Raw genomic sequence first — 14,363 nt, forward strand, 5'->3', positions numbered from 1 at the left:
ATCCTTTCCTACTGAGTTGAAAATATGTTGTCTGCTGATTATAGATCTACTAATATGGGAAAACCCATGGATTACTTGTGCATACTCACATAGAAAAAAAACTTCAAGTTGAACAAAACAAAATATTGAAAATGATTGAATGAGTTTATTAATTTCTGTACAAAGCTCACCTCTCCTCTATCTAGTCCAGAATTAGGTTTAGCAAATGTAGGTTAAGCACTAAGTTAGACATATTTGTTTTTAGGTTAGGCCTAAAATTGCATGGGTTTTCTCATATTAGTAGATCTATAATCAGCAGACAACATATTTTCAACTCAGCTATGCTATAAAAAATCCCGGTTATTGAGTAAAGCACATTGCGTACCCAATGTTAAAGAACGATCGATTATATATGAATTTTTTTTTTCTTTCTATCCACATTAAATATCTTTACTACCACTGTATCATTTTATAGTATAACTGGTTGACGGACGGTAAAGACGTTTACGCCTCGTGCGACGTACTTATGCACTACATGTTGATGGGTGATATTCGTGATACTATAAAAAATTATATTTCTTGCTCACGTTCACTCGTTCACTAAAAAACTCGAAGAGTAATCATTTTTATGCAATTATATCTATGAACGTAGGAATCATTTGGGCTAGTTTATTTGAATAATATAACACTGTCATCGTCTTTGATAGAGTAGTGAAGTCACACACATTACTGGAGGGAAATATTAAAGCGGTGCTGACCCCAATCTTAATAGTTGCCTAAAATAGCTGCCCCACATTCCGACCCATGAGTGTGATGCGTTATGTATTGTGTTAATCAATAATTCACTAGCGCCTAGTAAACTAGTATTCGAGTGAACCCAAATCGAAGACTACTGTGATTTGAAGAATAGAATGAAAAAAGTCATCATGATTGAGAAAAACAGCAAAGAGAAATGAAGAAATGAGTGAAACAAAAAAGTTTATCCTTTATTTTATGACACTTGGTGTGTTGTACACCACATTGACATTAATATAAATATATTTGGAACATTTGTAAGTACCTTAAGTGCTTAGTGTGCTCTTTGATACGCTATACAGAAGAGGTAGCTTTGTACGGTTTGTATTGTTGTGCGCGTTTAAATGCATACATACGGATGGATTAGTTAAGGCAACTGTTTGTGTTTGTGAGGTTATGCGTATTTGGTCCGATTTGAAGCATTTTATATTGCTCGTGTTTCAAACTTTAAGTATTTTACCAATGAACAAGATGTTTCCTTGCGAATCTTTCAGCGCATATAGGAACGGATGATCAGCCGTAAACATAGGGTACATAATCATTGCGCACGTCATCATCACCATACCTGTTGGAACGATAAAAAATTAACATAAAGTACGTGTGTGTTTTTATAGTCGTTAGCAAAAAAAAGTTGTTGCGTTTGTTGAGTTTTATTAGCCAAAGACGTGCATCTACAATAAGCGCTACGACTATGGCCTACGAAGATATTTATTTTTGGTAAATCATCTTTTGTGTTATTCTTATGGTTCTTTGTTCATTGCTATTTTGAATGTTTGCATTTGCCTATCTTTTTTAAATCAATGTTTTAGGATGACTACAGAAACTGATTATCGGTTTCAGGAACTATAACACGTATAAAAATGCATCACTTCTCCTCATTGTAATGCGGGTTATCAATGGTACACCGTAAACCATGTTATGGCATTTTACAGGTTTTTCCAATGAAAAACACACTCTTCTCCGGTGACATGAGTGCGTAAATGAATGGATGATCAACTGTGAATTTCACTGGTTCGGAGATGATCATACAGAATGACACCGCGATCATGGCTAAAAATAAAGGAAATAATTGACACAAAATAGATCAACAACACGAGTCATCGAAAAGGAGGCACCAGCAGCGATTAAGAATAAGCGTTAAATCAAAACATTTCCAAAAATCAATCCTAACATCGTAGTGTAGTGAATCAAGGTAAACTAAAATCTTATGAGGTAAAATAAACCAACTTCAAAAACTCAAAAACTCTAGTATAAAAAACTAATAGCGTTTGTTTACTATTAGGTCTAAATAGTAGTTAAAGTAGTCTAAAAGATCGATTTAAGTCATGTTTATATTGTCATTTTAAGAATGAAATGACTGAACATCGGACATTTGGATCGAGGCAGTCAAGTGGGAACTTGTGCATATTGGCAGAAGACTGTCTAGTTTTTTCGGCAAGGTATACAGTGAGTACCTTTATTTTAGTGATTGGATGTAAAGGCACTCTAAAAACATTAAAGAACTCATCCCAAGGCCATGTAGCATAATCTCAACTAATATTCGATTTGGATGTTGTAAAGTTGACGTAATGATTGATTAATCAATCTTAAGATCAGTCCTCTACGCAAATTTCGAGAAGTGTTACGTGTCAAAATAAATGCATTGATTTTCTAGTTTTGAATACTAACTGAAATATAATTTTACAAATAGCTTTGAGACTGCAAATGCATCAGACTCAGCTTTAGGTATTTTTGGGAAATGACATTGGAACTGACAAAAGACCAACAATCTTTGTAGTGAGTATTCTCTTGGAAAAGTCGGCATCTTGTGGTACAGTCGTCAACTCGTACGACTTAACAGCAATTCCGTCATCGGTTCAAGCCTCGAATGGCCTGCTATGGGTTATCAATAAGACACTGAAAGCGAACTCCGCTAGTGGAATGGCATAGGTGGTTGGACTTGACCGACAACGGTTGTTGTGTCAACGAAGATTTTCTTCGAAAATTGGTGTTTGCTGTTTGGAGGAAAAGCCTAAGATTAAAAAGTGTCTGGAGTGTTGCTCTGTTTACGTTTACGATTATTTTTGTTAGCCCCAACCAAACCGTCTGCTCCCTAGGCCAGTTCAATATCAATTTTAAGTAGTGAATTAGCATGCTTTATCAATCGGCTTGCCCGCTCGTTTAGCAGCATACTGTAGTTTTTGACCACGTACTAACGTCATCAAGTGATGCAACTTATTATTGATATGGTCGATTCATGTAGTGCACGTTATCTATGCTTATTTTTATCTTTTAAAAACTGTCAGAAACATTGAATATGAAATCAAAGGCACGCGTTTGGAATGCGAGTGAAATATTGACGCAAGAGTAAAAAGAACCGATTTGTCACAACTGATAAAATGAGTCGGGCGTGAATGGTCGGATTTACTGATATCGTTTCCCGGCTGTGAAGCAACGTCTACATTTTTCAAGCATGCTTGTGTGGCGTACAGTCGAATCTCCGCTTGACTCTCTTCCTAAGGGAAAGTCGAATTATTTTGTTGCACAACAAGAAATCTGGTGTTTGCACCTAAAAATAAACCACCGGTTGGTTTGGGTGGGAGTATTCCCAGGAAACGTGTCTGAACAGCCACCAGAAAATAACCCAAGAGTTATTTGTTTACTCAAATGCGGTGGGGAGGTTTGTTTAGCTATTTAGGCGCAAGTGATCTGCTGCACCGGTTCTCACAAACAATTAATGGCGCTTTTTTCGCATCACGGCAGCGAACGAACCATCGAATGAGATCATTGAACGCGATGAAGTAGCAGTTGAGTTGGGAGACTTTTATGTACCTTGCGATTTAAGTTGAGTGATTCATTTTGGTGCGCATAAACTTGTACCGAGTTAGTCATTCTTTATCTACAATGGTCGATAATGTACTGTAATGGTGATTCACACATAAGCTAACTTGTATAAATGCCCAAACAAACAACGGAATTATCAAAAACCAAGGGCTTAGTGCAAGACTTAAAACACAAATGCCATCGGCACTGGCCCGTGTGCATCGTTAAGCAATGCATTTATAAATTACTTTGCGCAACCGTCCAAAGTGTGAGTGTGTGTGTCGTAAGACACGTACACACCTTAAAATAAAAAAAAAAAAAACCTGTGCAAAGATCGGTAAGCGTGCTGATTAGCAACACACCGAACGTAGGATTATTAGTTTACGAGTGGGTCACCCCCAGTCAGATAAAATCGATAAGCAAACGTGCACTACGACAAAAAAAACCGTATCTCAGGCGAATGTAACCATATTTTTCAGAGGTTTTGAAAAGTAACTTTACAGAGCGGGCACGGTGTTAGTGTACAGTGAATGAATACTTCATATTTATTTTCCTTGAGATAGGTGATTTCATTAATACTAAATATTATCACGTGCATTCGACGTACGGATTGCAATCGGAGCAAGCTCGACCAGTTTTGCGCCTTGGCGCACGCTAAGCATCGATCTTGGCCACGCGACCCACAAAGTAGACCATCTGCTGATGCCTCAGCACATAAAGGAATGGATGGTCGACCGTGAAGTAAGGGTGCATTGGCATGCAGCGCATCATCATGATCATACCTATTCCGAGGATTTGTCCGGCCAGAATGTATCATCGGGTGCGGCGAATCATGCCATGTAGGGAAGAGAATAAGAAAAAAAAGGGAAAGCGATCAGAAAGACGCACGACAAGAGGGGCTTGTGGTTAGATAAATGCAATCTAAGCCAATTAGGAGACGTTTTCTCGAGTGAAGTTGTAAAAGGGCGTTGGTTAGGGCCGAGTTAATGGAAAAAAATCCGTATTCGATAAGCGAATAGATTGTAACGATCATTAATCACATGGCCAAATGAGTGGTCTCACAATAAAAGCACAAGCAAGACCGATTGCAGTTCGTAGATAGCACACTCGCACACACACCGTGCAATTTACAATTCCTCGTGGCGATTTGCTTGGGCGACATCAGATTGATCGGGTTTCACCAACCGGCCAACGAAAGCCGTCTGCCGTGAAGACCCCATCATCAAAGCGTACAAGAACGGATGGTCTAGCCGTACTTTGAGGCGGTTTATAAGGGCTCGTTTGACGCGTACAACAGCCGCTACAAAAAGAGGAATACCGGGACAATGATAGAATGCGAATGCTCGTGTGACTCTAGCTCTCGTGGGGGGGACGGGCAAAGTTATGAGGGCTATATGGAGCCGGGTCAAAGAAAACTAAATGCTTACCGGTAGCAGCAGCTGCCTCAGTGCCTTCCTCGTTCACTTCAATGAACGCTTTGTGGACGACTTTGGACACCTTCAGTGGTTCGTTTTGCTCCAGCAGGTCGGGGAATTCGGCCGAGTCGCTGAACATTCTTTCCATGCCGAGCTGTGTGTGAGAAAGCAAGCGGATGGGGAAAATGCGTCAGACTTCGCTACAAGGGCTTTAACCTACACACTCCTGCGGGAAAACGAAAAAAAAAACCGGACTTACCGCTTGCAGATCCTCGTTGAGATCGCGCGTAAATTCGATCTTGAATTTGGGCAGAAACACCTCTACCTCCTGCTTGTGCATTTTCCCCGCCAGCTCGGCCAGATTGAGCGTGGGCAGCTTTTCCTCGAGCGCGGCCAAACCCATCCGCTCGTTCGGCAGCAGCAGCATCATCGTCATGTCGCTCCCGCCGTACGTGAGCTCCAGCGCCGAGAAGCCGAGCTCCTCGAAGTTGTTGAAGGCAAAGTGTTTCTTGATGTTCATCATCGGCACGTCGCGCGATTCCGTCTCGCTCAGCCAGAACGGGAACGGGCGGGTCAGGCTCGGATCGAACTGGTACGTCCAGGTGCCCTTGAAGTGCACCGCATTGACCAGCACCATGCGCGACAGCTCGTCCAGCGCATCCGGCGAGATCAGATCTTTGATTTTGTTGTTCGTCTTCTCCTCCACCCAGCCGTTGATCTTTTTCGCTGCCGCCGCGCTCTCGGCAAAGTTGACCGACTCGGCCTCCGACCGGAAGCTGCCGGTGGCAATCGCGTTGAACGCACCCTTGACAGCGTAATTCTGCATGACGTAGATTTTGTTCGCCACGTTCACCGTGCTGTCGGTGGCGAGGCGCTCCATTAGGCGCCGATAGTTGTCGGCCACGGTTTGCTTTCTGTCTGGCGCTCCAAATTCCAGCACGGAGTACATCTGCTCTGCGGTAAGGCCGCCGGCGCCCATCGCGGCCAGGGAAAGGCACGCACTGATCGAGAAGGGCGAAATGACCACATTCTCTCCCGCATGTTTCGCACTTATTCGCTACAAAACACAATGTACACCACAGTAAGTATTCGCGCATTACATTGACCGTCCGGCCGCCTGCCGTAAGGTGGCGTGACTCACCTGGTACAGCTTGGTAGCGAAGCTGTTCGACTGTGACACAAATTGCGCATCGAGAGAGCTGCTATTGTCGGCCATGGTAACTTTGGGGCGGTCCAGATGGTTTGTTATCTCCGGTTGGGTTGATAAATGGTCCTCAATCGATTGCACTTTGGCTAGTAGTAGAAGCACTGCTAGAACTGGGCGTAGCGTACCGAACCGTCGTATAGCGGGCACTGCGAGCAGACTGAAGGTTATTTTGGGACTGGAATTGAATGCTGCTCAACATAGGCGCTATATACGCTACATTGGCGGGTGGTGCGAGCTTGTACATACGCACACACACACACACTTACTTGCGTTACGGTGCGATGACTCATTCAGCCGGATGCGAGTTGGTGTTGTTGGATGGGCGTCTAGCCGGTGTATTTGGGCGGCCGCAGCAAATATCGGTGTGTTTTTGGCTTTTTCGGCAGCACCAACACAAACACGATCAAACTTATGTCTGTGATTCAGCGATAGGCCGTTGGGAGGGGATGAATATTGGCAACATGGGTTAACACACACACAAGATAAGCGCTGATACGTTATGTACTGTGTTCGGTGGTTTGTTTGTTTTCGAATGCGTGGCGATGACATTTGGCCGAGCAGGATAGGGTTAAGCCGCTGGATTGAAAACTTATGATTGGAAATGCCGCACAGTGGGTATCAGCTGATCGACGCGCCATTTTTGTGTTTCGCGTGTTGAATGTTGAGTTGTTGTAAAGAATTCATACATATCGTCCTATTTTGTGTTTTATCTGCACATCTGACTAATACCTGCATTGAACCATCAGCACACACAACAGTTTAGCCGGAAAGTGAAAAAAAAACTTTTACCGGTACAGCAACAGTGCAGCTGAAAAGCATCCTGCGGAATTTGGCAATGTCCATGGAAACAGATTCTTGGATAGCAACCAGATGGGTATAAAACAGGGAACTGCTGCAGCTCAACGCGTCAAATTTGTGTGAACGTTAGAAGAAGTAACTCTTAAATCTAGAAGCCACATTAACGTGAATCGAAGGAAAAAGTGAAGTGAAGTGATGTTTGAGTCCCAGTGCAAGTGTCCGTGAAAACCTGAAGACCAAATTCTCATTGGTAGAGAGAAAGGTAGGAATTGTTTTATTCCGTCAAGGTTAATTACAGCCAAGTGGCGATTTAAGGACGGAACTGGTCGGAACAGGCGCAGCAATGTATGTCCTGTTGTAGTATCGTGTGGTGTTAGGGGAGAAAGTTGAAAGCTCAGGGTTTGGGAATTTCGGTCATACATACATTGGCCAAACCTCCGAGAGTCCTGACCGATCTTGGGCACTGTTTGAATACCACAGCCACGTTTAGACATCGCGGTCCTACGCGACTGCTTGGTTCACTTAGAACTTGATCCGTTACCTGATGTAAGGTATCTCGGTAATTCAAAGCCATTTTAAGGCTGTGGCCGTGTGTAGCATAAGTGCACCAAAAGGATGTAGCAATCGGACATTTTAGTGTTATTTTTGTGATTTCATGTGTAATGCTTTGTTTCTTTTTTTTTCTTTCTTTGTGATGTATTTTGTTTCATAGATTTTTTTCTTTAAATTTTATAGACTTGCGCTTACTGGCTAACATTCGCCTGTTGGATTTTGATTCATTTATCGAAAAAATGGCGTCCTTGAGTGACTCAATCCATGTTTGTATTCTTGTAAAAAACCGGCCAAGGGGGTAAGTATTGAAAAGTTTGTTACGGGCATGAACCATGCTTTGGGGTAAGTGTCCAATTTACACGCTGCGAAAATATTTGTTCACTATATGCACTTGTAAAATAATATAAATATGTCTGCATTGCTGGCTTTGCATTAGATTCCTTAATTTGTCACACAGCCAATTAACTTTTTCTTTCTTACTCTGCATAAGGCAATGTGTGCTTTGATCGTCGGTTGTTACGCCTCGTTTTACAGCGAGGAATGGTGGTCTTAGTTACCTTCGAGCGGGTTTGGTTGAATGAAAGAGGAAAATTTAATACGCCAAGATACACTAGACTTAAATCCATTTTGTGGTCGTTTGGAAAAAGTTTTCCTTCTCCTTTTAGTACCTTTGAGATAACGAAGATTCCTCTGCCGCTATCTAGTGTATCTCGTTTAGGTCAATGCTAAAACTACTGACCTTGTTTATGGCATAATACATATCTGGCCGAGTGCAGTGTGCCAAGAACCGTAATCTTCTAACTAGCTCTCGAAAAGGTACTTTTTTCCATATGCTGCTTTTGCTGGATTGATGTTGTTTCAGCTTTTATCAAATGATTATGTGGATCTATAGGAGTTTAAACAGGGTTACAATTGGTCATTTTGAATCGTTCTAGTAATGCTTCCACGTATCGGTCTTGATCCAACAATTATTCGTTAGTTCAGCAAAGCTGTGCTGTTCTACGTTATAAGGTACCGTGACTTTATGAAAGATTGCGGCATTGTGAAGAAATCTCTCCATTTCTCCGTCAACGTATTCCTTTCCATTATCAGTACGTAGACGTTTGATACATTTTACGGTTTGATTCTCTATCAGCGTCTTGAAATCTACAAAAACCTATAGCAATTGAGGTTTGGCTTTCAAAAAAAAAAAAAAAAAAAAAAAAAAAATACAAACATCTTGAATCGTCAATAAACGTTAGGAAATATCGGATACCAACGATGGACACACTCACAAAGGTCGCTGTGAATTAATTCCAAAACTTTTCATACACGCTTACCTCCATGGCTGTAGGAGTACTTTGTAAACATGGCACACAAGAGTAATCGTTTCCTTCGTTGAAGGTGATTTCCGTTGCTATAGATCGAAGCATTTTTAAACTTTGCAAATTTAAATACCCTATCCGCCGATGCCATAACAATCTTTTCACCCTTTGCAGCACACGTTATTTGACTTTTCGCCATGCACAATTTGTAAAGTCCACAGCATACCTTTCCTATAGCCAGTATATCGTTGCTTTCGGATCGCATTTCACATCCATCCTTAGGAAAACTTAATTACTCACGAACAATAATTTGATCCCCAACCACTGGTCATCAATGGCATATCCAGCAACCGTAAGCTTGTGACTAGTGCCCATCAATTCGTTCACGTAAGCTTCGACTGAGCTCATTCATTCAATCATTTATTAATTTGTATTTATTTCTTAGATGTACAATAATCCTTAATTTCAATTTAGTATATTACATCGGTTCCGGAGTTTCCATAACGCGATATATCGTTGATTTTATTGCACTTGGCATTGTCGACACTATCCTTGGTTTGAAATGGATATGACGTATTGATGTAGGAAAAATGAAATGAAATGAGATGGAGGAAACCTCTTAATTTGGCTACATTTTGTAAAAGCTTCTACTGAGCAAAAATCTGTTAAAATTTTCTACGAGCTCTTTGTTCTAAAACAGCTTCTCAATTTTAGAACAAAATCAGAGGCAATCGTGATTGTCACGGGTTTGTGCAGATTGTGCATTGTGCAGATCTAAAAAAATCTAACCTACATGGTTTGCCGTTCGCAGCGAGATAACCGTCATACTCCATTGGTCCGTTTTGTGATATACTTTTTTAGAACATTTGTTCCAAAAATATCCTTTGAAATTCTATGCAATATTTTATTAATTTTCTTCTTTTTAACTAATTATTAGACTAGCTCGTACCCCATAAAGATCTTGCCCTTCAACGTTCTTCAATATTTAATATACTGCGTCCTTCAGAATGTTGACCCATGTCTTTTCCCATGCCTGTTTTTCATTTTGCATTTCTAAAACAACTTATATTCGTCCTTTTCTACCTATGCAACAAATACGATCAACAAGGCGATTGGCAGTATAATGAAATACTTCAGACTTCTGGTCGTATTCCAGCGCTTCGAATTTTACCGTAATGGCACGAGCTTTCTCCCACAGGCGACAACTCACTGCAATAATTACGCTTTTATACCCTCGCCTTCACAGTTTTTCAATTTATGGACTGCGGATCAACGGTTCACATACGCTCTTATCTCTGTTATGCTCGTGTGAAAATAATTGAAAGAGAACTTTTTGACATATCTAAGCACACACTATTAGCGCTTGAAATTAATGTACCTGTTCCGACGGCTCGACGGCCAAGTCGACTGCAACGATTCTTTCATTTTGGTTCGCTTCATTCCGTCTGCTGGAGTCTATCAGTGGTGACGCTTCTATTGATTTTGGGTAGTGCACAGAAAAGGGAATCGTATTAGATTAAATCTTTACCCGGCAAATTTGTAACTAAACATATACACACTGACATAAGGCTGGTGTATTACCGATATTGTATTGCTCTTCTATTATACTCTAAATTGATCCCTATTTTAGCCTATTTTAAGTATATAATTCAAAGCTCTAATATATAAGGTAGAATCACTTCACAAGCCTCTGCTGGAACATCCTTTATAACTTCATCCCATACCTTCGAGGTTTTCAAACCCTAAACACTTTGACCCTAAACTTCCAAGTGTCGTAGCTTATTCAGGAAAACTGCGTGATTCCGTAAACCGCTACTTTTTTCTGTTTGTCTGAGACAATAACCTAAAACCGCTCGTTCTTACACTGCTTCTAGACGACCCAAAAAATCTTCCGCGACAATGTTTGGCGACACTTTCTAGTTGTCAAACCGTCCTTGTTTTAGCACGAATGTATGGCTTACTTCGATCGTAATGTCGCGAAGCGCGAGCATTGCCTTTCTGTGAAAATTTCACAAACCCGCGACAATCTCGGTTGCCTCTGATTTTGTTCTAAAACTTAGAAGTTTTTTTAGAACAAAGAGCTCGCAGAAAATTTGTCGCGGTACAAGAGTTGGTCGTTTAGAAGCAGTGTTACTGATCACAACTGCGATCTGCCTGTGCATTTTGTCAACTACGCGATTGCTAGATCTATAATAATTTTATAGACTACTACAATCTATAGTCAACTACCTTCAAATGTTTCGTTTAACTCAGCAAATTAGTTATACAGAGATTTACAATAGAAAAAAAATAAATTAAAAATTTTAAAGCACGGTTTTAGGCAATTTTATTTTTGTGTAAGTGCATTACAAACGTTTATTATTTTTTTTAGTACTTAGTTCAGTCAGAATTTAATAGTTGAACGCTTTTTAGTTGTTATGCTTTTTAGTTGAATGCTTTTCAGCTGGTATGCTTTTTAGTTGAACGCTCGATAGTTGGCTGACAGTTCAGTTTAAAAGCATGCGTTTGTATGGAAAAACTGGTTTTGAAAATATCACAAAAATATCTTGGCCTGCCGAGCAAAATTTCAGAAAATGTTTGTATGGAAAAACATGCCAACTAAAAAGCACATATTCAAATGTTGGCAGGGAATGGAAGTTTAACCAGTGATTTCGGACTGCAGTACTTAACTAAGTTGGATATTTCGTTAAACGAATAGTTTTATGAACATGGTTACTAGGATCATTTCAAGTACATTGCGCCAAATCCATAAAATAGAGAAAGAAGGCAAAGTTCACCCTTTCACCCTAGTAACGAATAGAAAAAGGGAGAGTACAATCTAGAGCGTAAGGTGCTTTTGAGAGAGCTGGTGAGAATAATGCTCGAAAAACACGGCGAAGTGACGACCACTACATTTTCATAGCCAAAAGTAAGCGACTTCAATAAAAAAACGTATAAAGGCCGGGCTACATTGATCGTACTCGCAAGCGTAATTTTGATTTTCACTAGCGCATCTGGCGGCGGCTGGTGGAAGCTTTTTTTGGTCATCGAGGGAATGGATCTGCCGGATCTCAAAATTAAGTAGTTTTTCCATCGTTTTTCATTGCAAAAATGGATGCAATGCGTGCAAGACATGTGTATCTACGTTTTACAAAACTTTTCTCCTCCGATTTAAGTAAAAAACATGGAAAAATAACGTATTTTCTGAAGCGGCTCCAAATTGTTTGGCAAAATGCTTCGGTCAGCCGCCGCCAGATGCGCTAGTGAAAATCGAAATTACGCTTGCGAGTACGATCAATGTAGCCCGGCCTTAAAACGTATAAAGGCCGGGCTACATTGATCGTACTCCTGAGTGTAATTTTTGTGAACGCGTACGCCATCTAGCGGCGGCGGGTCGAAGCTAGAGGCTGGTATAATTTATCTGTCAAAAAGTGTTTTGGGTCCAGGAGGCTATAATTTTACCCAATGATGGAAAGATGTTGGAAGATGGGGAAAAATGTTGCCTAGCGCTTTGTATAAATGACGATTTATCCACCAACAACAATTAACGGCCTATTTTGTTGCAATTTATGGACGTTTATAAACATTTCATACGGCATACAAGTAGCCTGCTCGAAACTTGATGAGACACCAAGTATGAATAATTTTGACACATAAATTATACCGACATCTAGCTTGCGCTGGTCGTCGCCAGATGCGCTAGTGAAAATAAAAATTACACTTGCGAGTACGATCAATGTAGCCCGGCCTTAATAAAAACGTTTGCCATTGATCTCCACCACTGTTGTAAACTGTATCGGGGAGCTCGTTCGTTCCCGGGAACGTTCGCCGCGACGCTTATTTTCACTCATTTCATAGCCCGCTATGATCAAAAATTAGAAAACCGTCTAGGTTTTGTTCTGCCCAATCTAGTGGTACAACCCTTTCCACTCATGAGCGACGTACGTTCTTCGACGAACGACCACCCCGATACGGCCGAATGACACCAAACGTCAAACGACGAGTTCTGATGGTTTTCCAAATCCAAAGAATACAAAGTAGTGAAAAATATGTCGAAATCGCTCGGACAATTACCCACCGCATCGTTGCCAGTGCAAGACGGTAAAGGAGCTGACTGGACATTAGCATCTAATGCCCGGATGCGTTCGGAAGTTGCGAGAATAAAACACTGGAATTGAAAAAAATATTTTAAATTTAATTACTTAAATTACAATAAAGTGATACACAAATTTCCTCCTTTTCTTCCGAATTAAAAAATCTGGAATTCAAGTAATTGAATATAGGATGTATTGACATTGCAGCCTTGAAAACAATGTTTTCCTTCAAGATTTCAAGTCGTTTTTTAAGGGCTTGTGTTAGTGCCTGCGTGAAACGATTCTCTTGAATAGCATTTATCTTAATAACAGTGGTCATCCATGTTAAATAAAATTGATTGAGCGGAGTATGTTTAGCTTGCATTTTTTTTGGTAGCTATATATACAGGCTCAAACGCGGCAATATACTCTTATAAATTGCCATTGCTCCGTAAGATCTGAAAGTAATATGAACTTTTTGTATGTCACTGAATAAAATACTAAATATTTTTTACTTTACCTAGTTCTGAATGCTGAAGCCCCAATTCATTAAAAAGTTTTTTATGTTTGTAAACATAGTTCAGCATTTCAAAAACACCTCTCCATCTTGTTTTACAGTACAGCGGTGGGAGAGACTCTTCATTATAGACCGACTTGTACGCAATTTTTCTACAATTATTTGATACTGATGTACCTTTTCGTATTTCAGCATCAAATGGTGTTATAACATCTGCAACTGAGAGTTGCATAGTATGCACCGCACACCTTACTAATGTTATTGTAAGACAGAAGTCCTTTTCGACAGTTTCCATCCTGTCGACTTGTTCGATAGGAACCACGAAGGTGTCGTCGTCCTCAGGATGATCATAGGATTCTTGAAGTTCAGATCGTAACTGATTTACAGTGGCGATCATATTTGCCCCATTTTCACACGTTACCGTGAAAATTTGAGTCAGGAAAATTTTGTACATTGCAAGGATTTCTAATATTTTTGTCTTGACATATTTTCCGGTGTGCCTTGTGTTGAGTTCGACCATTCCTATCGAAACAATTAAAAAAAAATATTATTATGATTAACACAAAACATTTACAAACTGATTATTTCAGATTAAAGAACCACATTTTTACATGAGTTTATCCATAAAAAAAAGAGTTATAACATGTTTTAAAAAATAAAAATAATTAGTGAAATATGTTACCGATGGTATAAATTGCTATGTCCTTTTGTTCCACATCATACAACTGAATATTCACTCCTAAAATATGTCTTCCAAGCCTTGTTGCACTGTCTACTTTCAGAGAGACGAGTTTTCCTTTAACAATAGAAGATATATCCTTCGAATTTTACGTGCGGCAGCTCCTAAATGGCAAATTAGGTTGAGAGGAATCAATTGAATTTTCAGTGCCTCGCAAATGGGTTGTAGAATAATTCTCAAACCTTCCCATTCTACGCACAACA

General features: G+C 40.2%; 1 protein-coding gene and 1 pseudogene across 7 annotated transcripts; both read right to left on the bottom strand.

Annotated features, from left to right (window-relative positions):
- Window positions 1-940: 940 nt before the first annotated feature.
- LOC120948975 (serine protease inhibitor 42Dd-like) lies at window positions 941-6,705 on the bottom strand. 7 transcript variants are annotated; one of them, XM_040365879.2, is made up of 6 exons: window positions 6,465-6,704; window positions 6,133-6,344; window positions 5,251-6,048; window positions 5,004-5,145; window positions 4,696-4,876; window positions 1,256-1,339 (listed from the first exon to the last, which is right to left on the bottom strand). In XM_040365879.2, coding segments are annotated over exons 1-5 (1,326 nt in total). In that variant the 5' UTR covers window positions 6,466-6,704; the 3' UTR covers window positions 1,256-1,339; window positions 4,696-4,703. The 7 variants fall into 7 exon arrangements, 6 of the variants coding, with proteins under 6 accessions (XP_040221818.2, XP_040221813.2, XP_040221814.2 ...); XR_007452253.1 differs by lacking the exon at window positions 1,256-1,339 and adding an exon at window positions 4,223-4,358 and having other exon boundaries at window positions 4,639-4,876; window positions 6,465-6,705; XM_040365878.2 differs by lacking the exon at window positions 1,256-1,339 and adding an exon at window positions 4,223-4,358.
- Window positions 6,706-13,025: 6,320 nt separating this feature from the next.
- LOC125908411 (uncharacterized) lies at window positions 13,026-13,941 on the bottom strand (annotated as a pseudogene).
- Between the last annotated feature and the right edge of the window lie 422 nt (window positions 13,942-14,363).

Source organism: Anopheles coluzzii, chromosome 2 (genome assembly GCF_943734685.1).
Source record: "Anopheles coluzzii chromosome 2, AcolN3, whole genome shotgun sequence".
NCBI lineage: Eukaryota > Metazoa > Arthropoda > Insecta > Diptera > Culicidae > Anopheles > Anopheles coluzzii.